The sequence below is a fragment of the Amphiura filiformis genome, chromosome 12, assembly GCF_039555335.1.
Source record: "Amphiura filiformis chromosome 12, Afil_fr2py, whole genome shotgun sequence".
Classification (NCBI taxonomy): domain Eukaryota; kingdom Metazoa; phylum Echinodermata; class Ophiuroidea; order Amphilepidida; family Amphiuridae; genus Amphiura; species Amphiura filiformis.
In genome coordinates, this window is record NC_092639.1 from 14999262 (window position 1) to 15021560 (window position 22299).

Genomic DNA, 22299 nt, shown 5'->3' on the forward strand with positions numbered 1-22299 from the left:
ACATTGTCTGTGAACTGAATCAATGGTATTAGGCTACATTTGCATTATAGTTGTGAATTTGTGATACATATTCCTACCCCTTATTCCGAAGAGGCGTTATTCCGAATTGAGCAAACGCCTAAGCATTGCCACAACCCTAACACTAACACATACCTTGTATTCAAATCCAAAGTTTTGGAATAACGCCCCTTCGGAACAACGAACCGACCACGTGACATTTTACCTCCAATAAACCACTAATAATAGCAACTTTGTAGCCATAATTTGTCTATGTTGTAAAATATGTAAAGCTATTCTATTTTTATTGTATCGTTTACTTGAAATAAAAATGAAGAACAAAATTAACTTTCTTTACGTTATACCTGTATTTAATCATGCCATTGTGATTTTATAAATAATTGACTGATGTGTGTGGGGTCGGGTGCTCCTGTATTCGCACGTGGGTGGTGTGGGCTAGGATGTGGGTATGTGGGGAATATATAGTTGTGATGTGGGGTGGGTGGGGTGTGTGTGTTGTAGGGGTGCATTTGTCAGAATAAACTTGAGATGCCCGAACTTTCAAAGCTTACATTCTTTATGTTTGTATGCACTTAAATTTTCACTATTTTTTAGCTTTAATCACACAATTATCCCCAGACACTGAAATGACGAAACACTGACACCGAATTTTGTGCCTCTTGTCAGCCATTCAGAAAGAACGCATAATTTATTCAAGCAATGCTTTTAGAAAATTCACTGGAATCAGCCAAATAATAATGATTTCTGGACAACTTTTTCGCCCGAAGTAAATACCCGACCGAGCATCCCAAACAATTACTGGGAAGCTAGTTGCGCCTATAACATACCGGGAACTATTTTGCTTGGCACTCATCTAGATATCAACTCCTTATCTGACATCAAACGAGGCACCCAATTGGCTCCCTATGAAAACATCGTGTGGCAACACGAGGGTGATCCCATTTCAGCCGCAGGGATAATTATTTGTTTCATTTGACAAGCAAATTAAACTGCATTATACCAACAATTGCTTTTAAACACATTAAAACAAATGGAAGAAAATATTTAATTGGCAAATTCTCAAAGACAAATGCGCACTGTAAAACAAACGCGCGTGGCAGCTTTGAGGCATATGATTTGATTTTTATATTTTTTTTCGGCCTCAGGCTTAAAAAAAGGTTTGTTTCTTGTTGGTGGTGTCCTGAAAATTATTTTTAGAGTCAGAGGATTAATGGTATATGCCTCAATCCAAGCGTTTACTTTCAAATCAGTGCAGATCTAGGTATGAAAATTAAAGAGGGTGAGAGACGGGTCGTTTGGATATTAGGGGTGGGGGATTGGGTGAGAATTTACCTTTTTTAAACGGGGTTTTTGTGTGTGAGCCATCGGAAGCTTCGAAAATTGAATTTTTATGTCAAATGGCTTTGTTATTTCAAAAGAAGTAACAAAATCAGTATAAATGGGTGATTCGTTGCTGTTCAAATTGAAATTAAAAAAAAAATAAGTAAGCCTATCTTTGGGTGACATTATGTGTGGTAACAAAATATGGGGTCTTTAGGTTTTAATGCTGCTCTTAGTGTTGATATTGCGGGATCACATTTCAACATTTTTAATTTAAAAAAAAAAATCTATAAAGATATTAAAAATTTAAGCTTAAGGGGGTACTACACCCTGGCCAATTTTGTGCCTATTTTTGCATTTTTCTCTAAAATTATAGCACATTGGTGACAAGTAAGATATGTATATTATAGGGGCAAGGACTACAACTATTGTACTGAAAATTCAGCAACTCAAAGCAAGTAGTTATTGATTTATTGATCAAATATTGGTTTTCCCTCATTTTGGACTGTAACTCCACAACTGTTGTCTGTGCTGAAATAAAATTTCCAGTGCAGTAGTTGTAGTCCTTGCCCCTATAATATACATATCTTACTTGTCCCCAATGCGCTATAATTTTTGAGAAAATTGCAAAAATAGGCACAAAATTGAGCAGGGTGTAGTACCCCCTTAAATGAAACTTAATACAGAAATGAGGAGGTAAAAATGTGAAAAATTCTTGTCACACCGGGTCTGCGCCCCTAAGTCAGATAAGTGTGCCCTCTCCGAATTACCGTTAAACGGAATCAATTTGAATGGTTTTTCGGCATTGAAAAAGCAGTGGCGCTGTTTAACATTTTAAATAAAAATCGAGTCTATAAAGACATCCAAAATAGAAGCTTATGAACTATGAAGAGCCTCCTGATAACCGCTAACGAAACCAATTTTAATGGTATTTTTCGGTATTGATGTGTAACATTTTTGATAAAAATCGAATCTATAAAGACATCCGAAATAGAAGCTTAAATTAAAAAAAAAATCTAATCCTTATTCCTCGCGCCTACATGTAGTGTTCACTTTTAAATCGAACATGGGGACTTGAAGAAAAGCCTGAATAAAGTAAATTATATTTACCTTAATCATGTTAATAACATAATTGTCACCCGGGAGTATGAAACGACACTTACGTGCTTGTCAATGGAGAGGTTATTTGGTGGTCTGCGCCCTGAAAAACGACACTAAAACGACCGTGCGCAACTCAGCAAATACGAAACGTTTGACATTATTCGCAAAAGGTTTCCAGAAAACGTTAAAAGGTCGGGTTATAAAGGGTATAAATGTTTAACGTTTTCATAACATTCAAAAACAATTTTAAGCTTCTAATGCAAGGAAAAGCAAACAGATTCAACGACATTGCGACAATTCTGTGATATATATTTGATACGTTTTATTACGGCAATAAATAACAAATTGTTGGAAATTGTATTACATATTTTTATAAAGGCAGTATTATATGATAAATAAGGTTATAAAACAATGTACATATTAACAAGACATTTCATATGAATATACATGAAACACCCTGCATAATAAATTGAATATTAATATACATTTTACAATAATTATTTTACAAAATATATACAATAATTATGTCAATAAGACATGTACTTTTAATTATCACCCATACTGGATGAGTTTTGTTTTGCATTTAATGCATACATGGTTTAATATAACGTTCTGCCGAACATAAACATGAACATTACGTTCTCTGATATTATTTATATAATTACATAATTATAAAAATATATACAGTAAATAAATATTTATACTATTGCAGACCAGACTTTTAAAGCATTCTATGATATCTCTTAGACACTCTAATATCAAGAAATAGAATGATAAGAGAGAAAATGAAAGAAACACGAAGAAAAGAAAGAAAACGGAAAGAAGATAAGAAGAAGAATAAAAAAAGGAAGAGAAAACACGTAAATAAGATTAGATAAGCCGACGAAAAAATGCGGGCTTGACGGACCCAGATTTAGTTTTGGGGAATTTTTCTGAATTTTTTAGCTGTTTACAAGTAAAAACAACCGTTTTTTGGACGAAATGGGTTGATTTAGACGGAATTGTTTTTTGAAAATTTTTTGAAAATTTTGAAAATAATATGTTTTTACGGATTTATATCAGTTTTTTCATGTCGGTGATTTTTGAAGGAATCGGATAGCAACGTTTGCACAGTATTTTTGTGGGACCTGAGAACACATCAGTCATATCGAATTGCATTCTGAATACGAGGAATGTCCTTCTGAATCTGATAATATCCAATAATAATGATAAAATCAAATCAAATCAAAACAAATCAAATCAAATCATAAGGAAACAAAAATAATATAATAATAAAAAAGTCAAGAGAGAAGGATAGAGAAGAAAGTGAGGAAGAAAAGAAAAGGAGCAAATTATATATAATATACAATATAAGATACATTCTTTATGTATAAGTTCACGATATTGTGGCAGTATGTACAGTATGTATAAATTTATACGTTTGTTCTTTGGTTATGTCGTATGTCAAGTAATTTCAAATAAATTAATAACTATAATAATTGTACAAGCAAGTATTAACAAAATAAAATAGTAATACTTCATTTCATTAGCCATATAGATATAAATACATAAAATAACATTATACATTCAGAAGGCAGTTAAGGAGCGGAGCTCTACCATGTCTACGATTTCATTCAACATGGGCAAATCTTTAATTCGCGGCCCATCATCAAGTCTTTCCATATTTTCTTTTTTTTTTTCTAGCGGAACAATGATTATTTTGAAGATATTGCCTGCTATTTAACAGGTAGCAAAACAAAATAATGTTCAATCGCCCACGTGTTCTCTGAGAACATTGTAAACATAAACAGAAACAAAGTAAACAAAAAAGTGCGTTCGTGACGTATTGTTGAGTAGGTTCCGCATCTTAAACTAAAAATAAATCTACGATTTATTTATAGACGTGATCCTATTATTAAATGCCAATAATAAATAATACAAAATAAAAAGGGAACTGTTATTGAATATTGAAGGGCGTGAAGGTCACGTGTTACCTTAAAGGGGCATTATGAGATCCCAAACTACATCATTCCGCACACCTGTCGTTTTTAATGCACTTTTAGAATACTTGACTAATTTAGTAAAAATAAATGTAGATATTTATATAGCGCTTTATGCCGTAAACGGCCTCAAAACACTTTACATTTATTCCGCCGTTATTAGAATATGTCGGAATCACGTTTGCTGCCTACAAATGGCGCATGGTTCATCAGTATAACGACTGTGACTACCCCCTAACAGCTTCCCATTGCACCTGAGTGGGGTGAGGCAAACGAGGCAAAGCGCCTTGCCCACGGGCGCAACACGGTGGTGGGACGGGGACTCGAACCCACGCATGTCGAGCAAGCTCTCAGATTATAAGTCCAACGACCCATACAATAAATAGGGCTGGCTAGACAATAAGGAATTCCGTGCAAATCCAATAGGAGAGGCGATATCAAAGACGGACATATCCTTGCAGTTTTCGTCATACATGTATATGACATTTCTAAAATGGTAAGGGTATTTTGTCCGATTTCTCAACCATTTCTAAGCGACTTCAGACAATGGTCCTCACAGGATCGCTGGGGTCGTACCTTACTTAAATACCAGTGGCGTAGCCAAGGGTGGGGGGGGGGCAGGGAGGCAGCTGCCCCTGTGAGAAGTCTTGCCCCCTTGCCCCCTGTGGGATGCATTTTTGTAATTTTTAGCCCATTTTGACCATTTTCATCAAAATTCACCCCTGAAATTTACCTTTCCCCAATGCACCCCCCTCTGAAAATGTCCTGGCCACGCACCTCCTTCACACACATAAAAATAAATACGTAATCTTTGCAAAATAAATACGTAAATTTGTTCTATAAAATAAATAATTTCTAGTATAAATCTCATACTGTAATGGTCCGTACGCAAGAACAAGCAACCGGAATTTCTTCATAGACGGATTCATATCTGTAAGAGAAAAAAGAAGATACGAAACGTTTTAGTGTATTAACTTGAATTTCAAGGGTTTTTATTTTATTTATATGTACTACCGTAAAACCTCGTCTACAAGCATATAGAGTGTTTCTGATGAAAGCTTAATGAATCAAGGCGCCATTAAGGAGTTGAGCAAATGAATTACAGATCCAAGCATATACAAACAAGTATTATTGTAAGACCAATCTATTGTATTAGCATATTTACGCATGTATCGTATTAATTTAGGTTTCATAAAAACACTATATATGCTTGTAGACGAGGTTTTACGGTATATGGGCTATTTTATACTTCTGATCGATATCTCTACAAGATACTTAAGTCCTATTAAAGACACTGCACATCAACTTCAAAAACAGGTTTTTTTTAAACAAGTCAACAATCCTGTTGCGTAATTACATACGATTATTCCGCTTAACAGAATGTCGATGATCGACACTTTGAACCAGGACACACCTTATAAACCATTTAGCATCATCCAGGGACGCAGCGCCATACAAGCGCAGAACCCTTATCAGCCTACATTTATAATAACCATCGCAGCCAGGATCAGCTCCCAGAGTTTCGTATATGGTAGACGGTCCGCAGACCGGGTCAATTAGCAGAAGGTTTCTTACCAATTGGAATTTAAGCGATATTCCACGAGAACAAAAATATGGGGGCTCGAACTCTTCCCGTCACATAGCGCCTTAAGCTAAGTTTATACTCCATCGCTGAGCGACGAGCGATTGTTATTTGACCAATAAGGTAGCGCGCAATTTTCCCAACGCAATACAAAGCGCGCTACTTCAATTGTTAGAAACTAATCGCTCATCTCTCAGCGATTGAGTATATATTCAGCTTTAACTGTTTAAAGATTGAGTTAATTGAGCAATTTCAAAAAGAGCATTTTTAAAAGTTTGTTTTATACACTTACATATAAATTCCCATCATACATTCTCGTCTATGCAATACTTTCATCTTGAAAGTGACAGGTTTGCAGGAGCATTCACCATCTTCTAAGAAACCCGTTTCAGCTATACTTGGGTCTATGCAACGCGGGCACCGGCATTGAGCTACCATAATAGTAGGAGGGTATCTGAAAAAACAGCAACACAAGATCATTATGAATATGCGATTAAAAAAAATAATTTGGCATTGTATTATCAGGATTACTTTACTTTTGGGCATGATCACAAACTTGGTTGCAATCATCATTTATAGTGATAATTTGCTGTTCTTGTTTTTTTTTTCTGTTTTTGTTTTTTTTGCTTTAGCGTTTTGTAGGAAGTACGACGGAAAGCATCATTTGTAAAACTTTCAGCGAGAAGCTTTCTGAATGTTATTATCGCTCCATTCGTACAAAATAAAGGAGCGAAGAAACAACAGCATGACGTCACAACTCACAGACAGCTACAGATGCGTGTTAATTTTACTCTCTTTCACACTAGAATTTTTCCGGGCGGGAGACAATGGGGGATCAAAGTGGGGGAGCAAATCGAAGGGAGGCATACATTTTGCCCCAACTTAGGGGAGGGGGAATGAACCCCACCCGTGTCGTCGCCATTGTATCAGAGCTGAAAAGATGTATAGGACTAGCCCAAGTGACAATGATAATACAACCATATCAGATGTAAAATAGCTATATATCTTAATTTCCATGTCTTAATAATTTCCATAGAAATGCCATGAGAACTACCTGCCGATTGGTCAAAAAGAAGTTTTCATTATCAATTGGACCAATCAGCAACATTGTTTGAATAATTTCACCACACAAAAAAATGGGGTGAATTATTTGCAAAGCTCCATTCTGATTGGTGATTAAAGTGAAAATATCATTTTAATTGACAAATCAAAAGGCAACGTTAGATCGTAGTGCTCAGGGGGTTAATTAATCTTACCTCGTTGGATTGTAATCTTCTATGATCGTCCAGGGGCAAATACTTCTGGTGTTGATGTTACCAGTCACGCCAAGAAGTTCATGTGGACAAGTAGAATTGGTATACCTTATCCCAGTCAGTGATTCAGGAGTTGGGAAAAACCTTGCGTCCTCTGTCATATCTGTATGTGTATTTTTCTCCTTAGTTAAGAGAGCAACTTCGGGAAATTTATGATGCTGATTTGCTCTCCTCAACCGACGTTCGAGTTCATCTGCGTCTGGTTCTGTGCATTCGTCGAATGGGCCTGTACCAGATGTACTGGTGGACATGGTAGAGGTACCCGTGGAGGTAGAAGATTCAGTGGTATTTAGGGGTTGCGTTACGGTAATGTTGATTTGGATTAGCCCATCTGAGCCTGAGGGGTGATTGGGGTCGTATTGGACTTGTTGGTCGTCTACTACAGGCAAAGATGATGATGTCGAATTTGAGGAAGAGGTAACATCTTGATCTGATGTTGTGGACGGAGTTGTAGGTGTAGGAGGAATCACAGTTGCTGGCGATATATGTAAAATAGCTGCCGCGAGGATGAGAGCCTGTATAGAACAAGAAAATATCAAACAATTAACATCTTGCAAACACTTCAAGGATATATGATTTTAAAAATATAATTATTATAAGCTTATCTCAACATGCTCAATAGAATACAATAAAATGCAACCAAATGCAATCTTCAGCAACTTCATCAATTTGTGACCTTTTTATGGATAAAGACAAAAACAATTAAACATTTTGGTCAAACATACCGTCATTCTTATTTTGCAGTTCGATTTTGATTTTCCTTAGATACTTTCTGAAAATGCTTCCTAAAATGAGCTTAACTTTTGCAAATACCGTTTATATACCTGCACAAGAAATCCCCATTCTTATAGCTTAATTTAACCATAAATTTCCAAATGAGTCATAGTGCTTAAAATAAGAGGTATATCCCTGTCTCGGGATAATATTATGTGGTGGCCTTCTGAAGCAGGATCAAAAACTCCCCTCTTTCCACCCTTTCTTCATCAGCAAAAGTGTCAATAATAATCAAATAACCTGAAAAATCTGAACTCGCGAAATTCTTTGTGTTTGTGCTTTACTGTTTGATATAAATTGATTAATCAAGCGAGTGGTCTAGGATCCAGGGTTAAGGTAACCCTGGTTGCATTGACGTCATTCGATGGCTCCTGTTGGAGAATCCTTTGTTTACGCTGTAAGCATGTTAACAGGGAAATCCCCTCCAGTATATAGGAGACCACGCTCGGGAAACAGGAGTTTTTTGAAAAGAAAATAACGCAATTTGTTTGTTAAGAAGTTTCGTATTTTGCAATATTAATCTGGAAATGTTATTCAAGCAATTTTATTAATTTTTCATCAATATAGTTGACTCCGGCAATTTATAACAAAGGATATGCACTTTTTTGATGAGGAATAGGGCCTATAAACGGTTGCCTTTGAAAAAGATGCTAAGATAATTAAAGCTGGTATTAGACCTAATTATCACCACTAGCTATGTGAGTATATCAACACACGAAACCTTGATTGTATTAATACATTAATTTGGGGTTACCAATATGCAAGTTATTTACTTCAAACATTGCTGGATACCATGTGCAAGGCCGATTTACCTTTTTGGGGGCTCTGGGCTAGGCCAAAATATAGGAGCCCCCAAACTCACCGTGAGGAAGGCATGTGCACTCAAGTGGCCACGTTTTGGTTTAGATATAAGATCGACAGTTGCGACGGGAACATTACAATTAGAGGGAGACGAGCATAGATCTTACTAGGACATTCGCGAAGCGCGTGAAAATGTTAAAATTTCAGCCCAATATGAAAGCGAATTTTGCTATATAACGGGCTCGTAAAGCGCGCAATTTACCCTATTTTGGCCCAAAACATGGTGTTTTTCGGGCTAAAAAGGAAGATGCACAGGGCAATTTTTTGGGTGGGCCCGGGTCCATATGGCCCAATGGTAAATCCGGCCCTGACCCTGTGTTCAAATAATACTTTTCAAGCTTCTACGTGTGCATAAACGATTCAGAGGTTTAAGGGGGTACTACACCCCTGGCCAATTTTGTGCCTATTTTTGCATTTTTCTCAAATATTATAGCGCATTGGTGACAGGTAAGATATGTATATTATAGGGGCAAAGACAACAACTACTGCACTGAAAATTCAGCAACTCAAGGCAAGTAGTTATTGATTTATTGATTAAATATTGGGTTTCCCTCATTTTTGACTGTAACTCCACAACTGTTGTCTGTGCTGAAATAAAATTTCCAATGCAATAGTTGTAGTCCTTGCCCTATAATATACATATCTTACTTGTCACCAATGCGCTATAATTTTTGAGAAAAATGCAAAAAATAGGCACAAAATTGGGCAGGGGTGTAGTACCTCTTAAAGACTATTGTAGAATTAAGATATCAAAATATATGCTATAAAGGTTCAAACATGTAGCGGACAATGGAGGGCCTCTATGGACCGGCGGTGTGCAATGCATTATTAAAATATAGAATAAATCAACAAAATTAATTGCCTCAAGGCCTATATCAGAAATGCTTGGTCGAATAAAATATCTGTTGATTTACTGAGTAAACGTGATCATTTCAATTTAAAAAAACCAGCTCGCCTCTAGACCATGCAGTACACCATGTAGACCCGGACTAGTCAAGTAACTTCTACTCATTTACACAACGTCATTTTATACCTGGCTATAGTTGACGTCATGATTCAGTAAAGTTATAAATAGTTCAACGGGATAAATGAATTATTTTATTGCAATTAACCTGGGGCTAGATTACTATTTAATATGGGCTAAACAAACACAAGGTGAAGTTCGAAATCTGTGGTCAAATATAAAGCAAATTTTTCCTCAAATCCGACGTGATGGTGAACAAATCAAGTAGGTAGGACAATGGTATCATAATAATTGAAAAAAAAATTAAATAATCTAAGTGACTCTTTAATTTTTGTAGGGGTGTGTGGGTGGGGTATGTGCATGTGTGAAATAATACGCTCCGTCGAAGATATGGACGCTCCGTCGAAGATATGGAAGAAGAAAGTTTTTGAGGTTGCATACTACTGGTAACTAATGGTGGTCCGGGGAAAGGAAAGTCTACGTTAGTGTCTGTGTTGAACAGTGTAAACGCTAAGCATTATCAATAAATGGTGGGTATATGGGTATGTGTGTGGGGGTAGGAGGGTATGTGTATGGGGCTTGTGACGATGTAGTGTTTTAGGGGTAGGGACGTGGGGTGATTATGTGCGTTCGTAGAGGAAGGTTGGTATAAAAGCTTTTGTATCTGTATACGGTATGTTTCCCGTTTAAAGGAAATTAACAGGACGTTCTTTGCTCTTTATAGCCAAAAATTATGCAGTCGTATGGTAGTAGCCTATGGTAGTAGCCAAGGGGTGCAAAGCACCCACCGCACAAATTGACCAACAATAAATAAATAAATAAATAAATAAATAAATAAATAAATAAATAAATAAATAAATAAATAAATAAATAAATAAATAAATAAATAAATAAATAAATAAATAAAAAAAAAAAAAAAAAAAAAAATAAATAAAATAAAATGAATCAAGTTTTCAGGGGACATATAATAAATGTACTCCAGAAGGTCTACAATATTTAAAGAAAAGTTAATAACGGAACCACTTCCTTTAATTATGTTAAACACATTTTTGGAAATTACACATCCTCAGCAAAAAAATCCTGGCTACGCCCATGCCTTTTCATTTTCATCACTGGTGTGTGGAAAGAATCATATACTGACATAAATCGCAATTTGACCTATATAATTATATAAACCACGAGCATATCATAATAAATACACATCACCTGTAAATGCCTATATATATTTATATCATCTACATTTAATTCACCTAATTTTATACAATATCTAATTTACTTAATAATTAATAAGGCAGAAACAACTTCGTGGCCTTTTGAACTATTATTATGACGCACACAAATATCAGCATTTTGTATTCTATACGCTTGAGTGGTTTGCCGGGGACCTCAAAAATGCGGATGTATTCACAGTTTAAAGAGGTATATCCCGGCTGTCATGCAGTCATAATAAATATTTCTAGGACGATGTCAAGGTAAAATTATACGAAGAATTACAGCATATGGCGCAGCGGTACGTGCTCTACCTCGCAATCGGAGGGTTGCGAGTTCGAGTCCCTGCAGTGCCGCAAAGTCGCAAAGTAACTGAAAATCGTTGGTGAGTCTAGAATTCACTTTGATAATTTCTGGATGCTATTACATACCGTAATGCTACAACGCTAGGAAATAATTCCTTTTTTCGTAGTTATAGCCAAATTTGATTCCTGTAGATGGCTTAAAAACCTAAATACAAAATCATATCCTGTAGGTGGGCAAAATGAGGTTTAAAAAAAATTGTTTTCCAGAGTCAAGACGCAGGTATCATTATTAAGCCTCATATCACTTATTTATTTATTTATTGTCATATTAAGTGCAGAGTAGATTAATATGAATATCAAATGCTAGACCAAAGTAGCTCAAAATACTATACACATGATCCGTGAACTTGTCTTTTTTAAAGACAAATTCTTGTTGATCTTGTTATTTCAGACAAGTAATTTGCTCATTTGTAATGTATTTAATTTGCTGATTAGCTCAAACTGTATTTACTGCTTAAGGTGGCACACAGGATCACTCAAAGTGGGAAAATTTAGACATTGTTTTGTAATGTATCTTTAAAAAAATGATGATAAGTATATAAAAGTATACATTTTCAGAAAGGAAATGATGCAAGGAATCCAACTAGCACGGCGGATTCCTGCTAAAATGTGCAATTTTGAGAAAAGCCAAATTTGATTTACCATGCCAATTTTTTTCAAAATCAAATTTAACGCTTTTCTCAAAAACTGCTCATTTTTGCGGGAATCCGCCGTGCTAGTTGGATTCCTTGCATCATTTCCTTTCTGAAAATGTATACTTTTATAACTTTTAAAGATATAATACAAAACAATGTCTAAAATTTGCCACTTTGAGTGATCCTGCGTGCCCCCTTAAATTTGTTACAGAAATAGGTTATTTTACTATACAGCCCTAGATTCTATCGAATACCACGTCACTCGTAATCAGTTAAATCAAATTCTGATGCCCTCCGTAAGGTGCCACGAGGAAATTCGCATGGCAATACAATAAAACAGGTGATTGAAATGGTTGTGGAATCGAACTAGAGACCTGTCCCTCTGTCATCTTAGAACTTAAAACTAACATGTCTGCCAAAGATGATCAGCATCTTGGTCTGGCTTTACGTTACTAATACCGATAACCATTTATTTTCTATTAAGGTTAAATACACTAATAGGCCTGGGCGATACATTGAAATACGACGAGTAACTATTTGTTTTCATGGCATTCGAAAAGACTGCATTAAAATCGCTGAAATTGGTCAAGTTATATAGCCAAAAAAGTCCTTTTTAGAATTTGATGCTTCAAAATGGTACATTTTCTCTCATTATATGACATTTTTGTTGTAATAGTAGGCCTACCAAAATTCATACGCACGGCTTCGGTTTTTAGTAAATATTCGCCCTATCATATTGAATCTTTCAGCTTCGAGGGCGCACTGTCATTTTAAGGTGTTTACGGTTCAGTGCGTTAAAACAAGAAAAGTCTCAGGTCAACCTATGTTGAATTTTTGATCATTTGGCATCTAAATCATATAGTTTCACCTGATATTAGTGGCATTGAACTGTGAGAGTTCTGAATATGAGAAAATTCCACCCGAAATTAGGCATTTTCCCATTGAAACCCGTGTAATACATAATTAGTGGTATTTAACCTTAAGGGTAGAACGATGTAGGCCTATTGTTGGTCGAAGCAGCCAAAAAAAAATCGATTTTCATTATCAAAATCAATATATTATTGAAAAATAACACTTTGATGTTTTGCAAAAGTTCATTTGGCATCTAAATCATATACCGTAAACGTTCGCCTAATGGCGCTCTGGAATTCATGGAAATGAGAGAGCGCCATCCCTGTAAAAGCCGACTATTATCACTGAGCATTAAGGGTACGTGTAGATAAAGGTGAAACCTATCGACACATACAATAATGAACAAGATCGAACAAACTTGTTCATGATAATGCGGTAATCATTCAACTGATACGTTGTGGCCCAGCGAGCAGAGCATTAGACTATAGTGCGAGGATAAAGATAACTTGTGGAGAAGATTGATGGTTCGAATCTCATGCAGTAATTTCTGACAGATTATGATGTCTGTCAATGTTTTTTTTTTCTGATTTGAGGAAAATTTATTCTCTATTTTCTTGATTTTATCTTTAACATTGTTTATATAATTTTATTATTTTATCTTGTATGTGTCTTTTTTCATTATTCTTTGCTTTTATCGGTTCATTTTACAGTAACTCAATCCATTCAATCAAATGTTGTAATGAACCTATTTGATTGTATCAGGGACCCTGTATGGAGGGACTGGAAACGTCTTCCATCCATTGTACCATGCGAGTTGCTGGTTTACAAATTATCCTCAGTTGAGCAAGCATGAATAATACGTTGATCAATAGACCTAGTACGAATCAAGCACAGTTACAACACTGCGCTTGGCTTGTCTTGTACATTGCGAAATGAGCCTACATGTTTGCTAGTATAATGACAGACTCTAGAAATGCCAACATAAATCTTCAAAGAACATCATCTTAAGAATTATTTCAGTATCGAAATCAGTAGGAATACCAAGCGTACGGTGTACACATTCCAGAAAAAATATAATTTTGTTTGTTCTAGCATTCGGTATCTCCACAAAATTATCACATTTTGTCTCCAAAATCCTATGTAAATGATTCTCGATGCTAAACAGAAATTATTTTCGACAAAGGATAGACATTTTACACAATTTGTCATAACTTAAAAAGATATTGGAATACTTTGATGTTTTTTTTGATAATTTGTAGAGCAACATGAGTAAATAATAAAATTCAAACATCGCGCCCTCGGCGCAACTCGCATACAATCGAAGGTCGTGAAAGATAATCTGATAACAATAGCTTGACAATAGCTATCAATAATCCCGTTTCCAGTCCCTTTATACACGGTCCCTGATTGTATAGGCATTTGTTATGTGTGTGCAGAGAAGATGAGAAAAGAGGAGATCGCTCGAACATATAATCCGATTACCCACAGATAACCTCCATTCACTATTCTTTGTTTTGGGTACTTAAAATACCACTTGAAGCTTCCTTTGTGGTAATCTGTTCATCCGACACACGCTCGACTGATTCGGTAGTTCTCTTAGTGGAGAAAATATTCCACACACGGAAGTACATCGTTAAATTCCCAATTTCGCAGTCAAATCATGCTTTTTTTCTTTAAAGAAAAATAATACTAACCAGGGTGACCATGATTTTTAAACGAGTGAAAAAGCATCATATATATCGCAACTCCCATTAAAAATCAAAAGTTTTGTTAAGTTATGGAAAGTCAAGCATAATTAATTTTCCAGTAAAATTAATATAAGGTCAAAGGAAAAGAAATTTAAATGATAAGCATTTGAATATTTGCGGCAGTTTACGGAAACTTAAAACTAGTGCAATCAGTAATTCAAACTCATGTCAGTTTCTCCATGTACTCCCGTTTTGTGTCCAAACGTGTCCAAAAATGCTATTTGGATCCAAAATGAGGGTCTTCTTCACAGGGATCTCGGGTCAACCTTAGCAGTCGGTCACGCCAAACAATACAGAAATTATATTTCGCGGTCAACTGACGTAACAAATTGATATCCGGGCATGCGCTGTTTAGAGCTAGACAGTCGTGACTCGCAAAGCCACTTATCGTATTAGTTGATCAATCGGATTAGATCATTATTTCCATCAATAGGCGGATGCACACATTATTTATTTGATGTGGGCAGCGAGCGACCTCCTCTTTTATCATCTTCTCTGGTGTGTGAGACCATGGTAGGTATTAACAAGTCTTTCAATTCGCGCGAGTGTCCTTGCCTATGCATCAGTGGTCATAAGAGGTATATCATTTTATTCGAAAGGGAGGGGTCCCAAATATACGGGGGGTCATAAAGTCTTGGAAAGAATAATAGGATGGGGTCATCAAATGTTTTATGACCAAAATGTAGGGAGTCACACGATGACCACAGAAAGTGTGTTACTTTATTCAAAAAGACTGATTTCAATACAATTTTGGGGTTTGGGATCATAAAATTTTTGTTGCCGAAATAGGGGGTGCGCAATTTTATTGACGCAGACTTTTTGTAAATTTGGGACCCCCTTTCGAAAAAAAATGATAGCCCTCTAAGAGGATTCAAAAGATAACCGCTGCCCCAATAATCCCTAGGTATATTTGTTTGAAACTATTTTACGGAGGATGTATCATAATAGGCTCAGTCTTCAAATGATATAAATAAAATTTGAATGAGTGAACGAACAAAATCATACAACGACCAACTGAATAGAGGCTGTGCATATGACGTATTACCCCGTAAACATGGCGGACTACTCAAATGCATTCAACATGATTGCATCTACCGCGACAGTTCGTCTCACACACATAACAAAATGCACTACGATCAAATAGGTTGATGACAACATTTGATTGAATGGACTGCACTATGGGGGCTATCCCTGTAAACCGGGTCAAATCCTTTGTTTGGAGCCAATCGATAAACGCAAGGCTATCATTGAATACTGGCTAGGATTCCACAACACGATAAGGCGCTTTGGAAGGCACACAATACCCTAATGGCTTTCCATATTATGTGCACTCAACAACTATTCAGTATGGAAGCCCGGTATCGAAGTTACGTAATGTTACTATGTCAACGGGATCACGCGCTTTAGTAATGAACCACGATCGAAATAATCAGTACACAAAAAAGGCGTACCAAAATAGCGTGATCGTAATGATCGCCATACAAACAGTGCTTGGTTCCGATACCATCACGGAGTTACGTAACTACCTCGTGGTCTGATAGTTATATGATCAATGGTCTGATCTACTTGGGTTCGATCCTTTTAAGAAAAGAAAAAATAGCTGATCATTTATAATGCATAAATGAATAAAGTAATGTAGTTACACAATTTGAAACATTGAGGCCGTTCTATTTTTTAAAAGGTCATTTAACTGTTAAATGTAGTGGAATATATCACGCATTGACAGGTAGCAGGTGGAGCAAATTTTGTTGCTGTTTGTTCGCAGTGCCTATTTATCTAAAAAAAAATAAGAAAATTAAAATTAAATTAAAAATATTTCACAATACTCGTTCGTAAAATGGGGACAAAATCCAAAAACATTTCTTGACCCTTCTTCACATAAAAGTGGGGGCAGAAATCAAGATTCGAACAAGTACCATTCACCATTCAAGGCGCACCCTCTACCGACTGAGCTAACGGGTCAGACAATAGAAGGGTGTAATTTTGGACAGAAGAATATTAAAAAAATATGAAGAAATTACAATGTTATAAAAAGATTTACCAAAATAAGTTAGGTATAACGTATTAATCGATTTACAAATTAAGTCCAATGGCACTTTGAGAAAGAATACCTGAAGAAACCCCAAAACATTTGCTGCTCTAGCAACTAACCTATAGTGACCTAAAGTATTGGGTCATGTCACGATATTTTTTCTGAGGCATTATGTCCAGGTTGCTCAATTTAACATACACGTATCCTTAATGCTGTTGAGATTTTACAAGGATGGCGCTCTCACATTTCTAAGAATCCAAAAGCGCCATTAGGCGAACGTTTACGGTAGTTTCACCTGATATTAGTGGCATTGAACTGCGAGAGTTCTGAATATGAGAAAATTCTACCCGAAATTAGGCATTTTCCCATTGAAACCCGTGTAATACATAATTAGTGGTATTTAACCTTAAGGGTACACGATGTAGGCCTATTGTTGGTCGAAGCAGCCAAAAAAAAAAATCGATTTTCATTATCAAAATCAATATATTATTGAAAAATAACACTTTGATGTTTTGCAAAAGTTCATTCTACAAATCATATACTCTAAAAAACTTGCTTGTTTTATTGTTGTTAATGAATTATGTGCGTTTTACAAAAGTGTTGTTTTCTCAGCCCTTTTTACAACATAACTCAAGAACCACAGAGCCTACAAAAGTATTATGTGATATTTGAATTCTTCTACACACTCGCTATGAAATGGTCAATGCAAATTTTGCCAAAGCTCATTACCATTCGCAAGATACTGTGAACTACCAAATCGCAACAGTTTAAAATAGTTGCTAACCTTAAGCATGTTAAAGGGGAAGCCCCGCCAGAGCAGTTCTTCTGGGGTGAACCAAACCTGCCTGTTTATCAAATTAATCGGTGAAAAGGTTACCTATGAATTTGACAGGTGCTAATTGATATTTTAATGTTACTGCATCAATTAGCGCCTGTCAAACTCAGAGATAACCTTGTCACTAATTTATTCGATAACCAGGCAGGTTTGGTTCACCAGAAGAACTACTCTGGCGGGGCTTCCTCTTTAAGTATACTCACTTGAAAGTAGATACTGCTGGCCATTATTGTTTTTCTCGTGGTTGTTCGTTTTGATAAGAATTTCACAAAGTAATGTTATATGGTTTAGCTCTAAATCACCAGAAAACACAAGATGTAATACGAAGTTGATGTAATGAAATTAACCTCTTGTTCATTCCTTATATACACGCGTTGAACACCTGAGCTTCAACAAAAATGGGGAACTCCGTCGAGACAAAAATAGATCAGGCAAACCTTTATGATCTAATTAATGATCATTCACCTAAACTTTGAACTGTTTGACATTTTATTTGTTTGTTTCCTTCCGTTCCGGGTGTTGACAGTAATTATATTCATTCATTGAAACTTGAAAGGGTGGGTTGATTAAAATGCACAGAATCAAAGAAACTTAAAATAAATATTGTTAGAGAAGAAATAACACAGACAAGTTTCCCACTTTCCAACTTTATAATTTAGGGTGTTGGTTTTTATGGAATTAAATGGCAAATACCTAGACCAACAATCAACTCAATTACACCAATCAAGTGATGGCAGGCCCGCAGGCAGGATGTTCCATCTTTCTTTTTTGCGGGGGAGGGGGGGGGGGGACACGTAGACTGCTGCCCTCATTCGTCAATCTTCTGGATAAGCATAACGTAAGGACATGCGTAGTGTAGACGCCTGGTGGATTTGGTCTATGGGGTCATACGGCATTTCTGTGGTATTTTGAACAGCTTTACATGTAAAACCGTTAATTTATCTGTCTAATTTGGACCTTCTTGGGTATATTTTAACATTTCCCCTTGAATAGTTTACCATCGCATCGCACCCCCCTCATCCCGGGCTACGGGCCAAAGTACCGGGTAATGGAGCGTTTGCCACTTTTGGACTTTCTTCCCAAAATGTGAACCTTTTTGACCAAAAAGGTAAAAAACTTTTTGCTCGCTACGCTATATAGCAAATTGTTAACATTTTGGAACTTTTTGCACCCAGCACCTCCACCCACATGCGTGCGGGCCTGCAAGATGGTAATTATGGAGAAAGGGGTCTACAAGACAGAGGAGAGTATTCAAAAATGATTGAGGTAAAGTTAAAGGTCCTTGTCCCGATCGACAGACTCATCCCCCATTTTTCTTTTGGTATCAGAAGAAATTCATATTTTTCTCATTTATACCTCAGTGAAACGCCCGAGATTAAATCCGGAAGCGTATGTCCTATGAGGCATTGCCAAACACGTTTTTGCTTCTCATACATGTACATCTCAAAATTTGGAAACATATTGTTTTAATGGTGGGACTCAATATAAGACAGAACATAGATTATGCAAAATTGCCGCACTGGCGTAGTGGTTGTGGCGCCCAGGCCGAATGATACATAATGGCGCCCTCCCCAATTCTTGAAACAATTACGGCGGAGCGCGTGAAATTTTTGTACAAATAGGACATAGGGGCCTACCGATTTTTTTTTTTGGTCTTTCAAATAATTTTGTGCTGAAATTCGACGTCCCCTAAGAGTGGCGCCCAGGGCACGTGCCCCCCCCCCCCATGCCACTGAAATTCGGACCATGCCTCTTTCAATAGGCTAAATTGGGGCTATAATCTGCTGTGAGCGGACAGCTTTGCCTAGGCAACTATTAAATTCTTTCGTCGACATTGAACTTGGAAATTTGGCATAGGTCAGTGAAGGATCGTGATGAGGGGAGGGATGCACCCCATTCCCCACAAATCATAACCAAAATCATAATAAAAAGTCATCAATGATACTACTACTACTACTACTAATAATAATATTTACAATGAATGAATAATGATATTATTATGATATTCTTGAACTTGCTATTGTTACGCACTGTGTTGAATTGTGATTACTGAAGCATATCATGACCTTTTCCTATATACTCGATCAACAAAAATTGTTTCCATAAACTTCTGCTGCCCCACGGTTGGAATGGGATGACATTTAAAAGTTGTATGGTAGGCGTATTATTAATAGGCCTACTATTAACGATGAGACCCCGCACTTCGCTTTCCTAGAACTGCCATGACTAGAGAATTTTCTTAAATTTTCTGTGTATTTAGTCACTTTTGTGGTCAATATTATCTTATTTTTGGTATAACATATCACGTTGATTCATTTAAGATTTTTATTCTAGATCACCCGTTCTTAATCTGAGGATCATACTCATACAACAAAAATTCAGTCGTGTTATATTTTCTTCAGTAAGGAAGCGATAAACCGAACTTTAAAAACATGATTAACAAATAAAACGTTTTGAGTTACAGGCCTATTAAAGGGCATTTCGTGATCCACAACCTCATCCCCCACTTTTTTCAAAAAAAAGTTGAGATTTTTATACCACGTCCTGGAAACGTCTGGCTACATAATGTTTATGTACCAAAAATTTTCTGCAGATTAATTCGTTTAGCAAAAATATCGTCAAATTTGAATTTCGTTCTGGTATACCAGAACGAAATTACACACAGTGGCCTATGGAGCAGTGTAATACACATAAATCATGCATAACTCGCAAACGCAAAATCGGAATCAACTGAAATTTTGGGAATAAGTTTTTTTCGTAAATATCTACTGAAAAATGTCATAAAAAGAGGATGCTAGGATCACGAAATCCTCCTTTAATTATTACATTTTTGATAGACAAATCCAAAGATTTAAACTCGTAGCTTTTGATAGCAGGGTATGCCAGAGGTTGATTTAAGGAAGCCCCATCATGCACTGCAAACGTGTTATCACTAGAGTTTCAACTGCCACTTTACTTTTCAAATCCCATTGAATTCTGTGCAAAAGATGTTGATTAAGAATTGGGCGTGTGTCATTATTACTTGGTCGATTTCAGAACAAAAGTGATGTATGCATAAAGGACAATTCACACCTTCTGTAGGTAACATAAAATGTGAAATCGACTAGCATTTTGAATGCGTTTTTATTGTAAATATATCAGTCCAAATTCAAATTTAACCATGCCCGTCAATGCAATGTGCGAGCAGTGGTGTCATGTTCACTCACACAGCTGTGCTAACCGCAAGTCAACACAGTGGCGTGGTGGGAAGTGCTTAAATCATCCTCTGAGGGTATGCCATCTTGATGCCATCTTGATTACAAATGTAATCATTTCACGAACAATCATACAGATGCAACTATTCAGTACAAATTGTACAGTATTTTTGTGTGTGACCTAAGAGCACATCAGACAAATGTATTCTGAATACGAGGAATGGTCTTCTGATAACAAATAATTAATTTAATTTTTTGAAATTCGCGATATAATACAAATTTTATGGCAAATTATTAAAAATTTATATTTTGGACATTTAACAGTCCTCGAAGTAAACTTTATAAATCTAATAATATGTAGCTGATGGGAGGAAAAGCCGTCCATCGTATGAAAAATTCGACCATTTGTAATGAAGATAGGGCCTATACATTTTTTCCCAAAAGACCTAAAAAATTTAGGTTTAATATCAAAATTATAAAAAAATAACAATTTTTAATAATTTGCCATAAAATTTGTATTATATTGCTAATTCTAAAATCAAAATTATATGATATTAGAAGGATATTCCTCGTATTCAGAATGCTCGCAGGTCCCACAAAAATACCGTGCAAACGTTGTTATCCGATTCATTAAGAATAAGATCAACCTTAAAATACACAAAACAACGCCATTTCGATACTGCAACTGTCTTTAACAATAGAAAACTATTTTTCAATACAATTTGTATTTAAGGTTCCTTTGTGTATAATAAACAAACAAATAAATAAATGATAAAACTTTTGTGCAAATTGACTGATGTGGAAAAAAGATGGAAAATAATATTTAAGTGATAAAACTTTGTGAACAGAAAAAAAAATCTTTTTTGACATACCTGGATATAATATTTTTGAACTATTTGCTACCGTGTTTGCACTGAATACAATACTTGGGGTACCCCTATTACGAAATCCACACCGTAGTGAAGAAAACATTGCAAGTCATATGGAACTTGACATTCATGAATGAATTTCTTGAAAGGCTTCCATTGTGAGAATCGATACTTGGGACGATCATGTGCTGCAATCTTAAGGTGGTATTACACCCCTTGATAAATTTGTAACTATTTTTGCATTTTTCTCTTAATATAACCCGACATAAAGGTCGACCGACCGATTTATAGAGCAGAAATTGACAAAATGCTGGAAAAAAATCGACCCATCCACATAGTATAACATCATAAAAAACCCTACTCATTTTTACAGTAATAGCTAGGGCCTATAGCATAGGTGAACGACCCATATCGGCGGTACTAATACACCCACCCTGGCAGAGTATCCCCGGTTTGACATTTAAAGAACAATTTTATTTTCTTATTTCCAGAATATAGCATAAACATTCCTTTGAATGCACTTTTAATTAACCAAATGATATATAGAAAGTTGGGGAGTTGAACTTGAAAGACACAAGGCATTATTATAGTCCTGTATTCAAACAGCTGACTAGCAAAAACCACTTTTTTTTTGTCAGAGAGTAGGCC

General features: G+C 36.0%; 1 protein-coding gene across 2 annotated transcripts; it reads right to left on the reverse strand.

Annotated features, from left to right (window-relative positions):
• Positions 1 to 5194: 5194 nt before the first annotated feature.
• LOC140165319 (uncharacterized) lies at positions 5195 to 17910 on the reverse strand. 2 transcript variants are annotated; one of them, XM_072188652.1, is made up of 4 exons: positions 17792 to 17910; positions 7257 to 7828; positions 6293 to 6454; positions 5195 to 5349 (listed from the first exon to the last, which is right to left on the reverse strand). In XM_072188652.1, the coding sequence occupies exons 1-4, from the start codon at positions 17813 to 17815 to the stop codon at positions 5286 to 5288; spliced, it is 822 nt and encodes a 273-aa protein (XP_072044753.1). In that variant the 5' UTR covers positions 17816 to 17910; the 3' UTR covers positions 5195 to 5285. The 2 variants fall into 2 exon arrangements, with proteins under 2 accessions (XP_072044753.1, XP_072044754.1); XM_072188653.1 differs by lacking the exon at positions 17792 to 17910 and adding an exon at positions 8039 to 8120.
• Positions 17911 to 22299: the final 4389 nt, after the last annotated feature.

What these genes read in the sequence shown, in the direction of transcription:
- LOC140165319 (XM_072188652.1), bottom strand. Translation starts at nt 17,815, where the DNA reads ATGGCCAGCAGTATCTACTTTCAA. An exon ending in CCAGCAGTATCTACTTTCAA is followed by an intron (nt 7,829 to 17,791) that starts GTGAGTATACTT and finishes TGTTCTATACAG; the next exon opens with GCTCTCATCCTCGCGGCAGC. An exon ending in GAAGATTACAATCCAACGAG is followed by an intron (nt 6,455 to 7,256) that starts GTAAGATTAATT and finishes CTGTTTTTTCAG; the next exon opens with ATACCCTCCTACTATTATGG.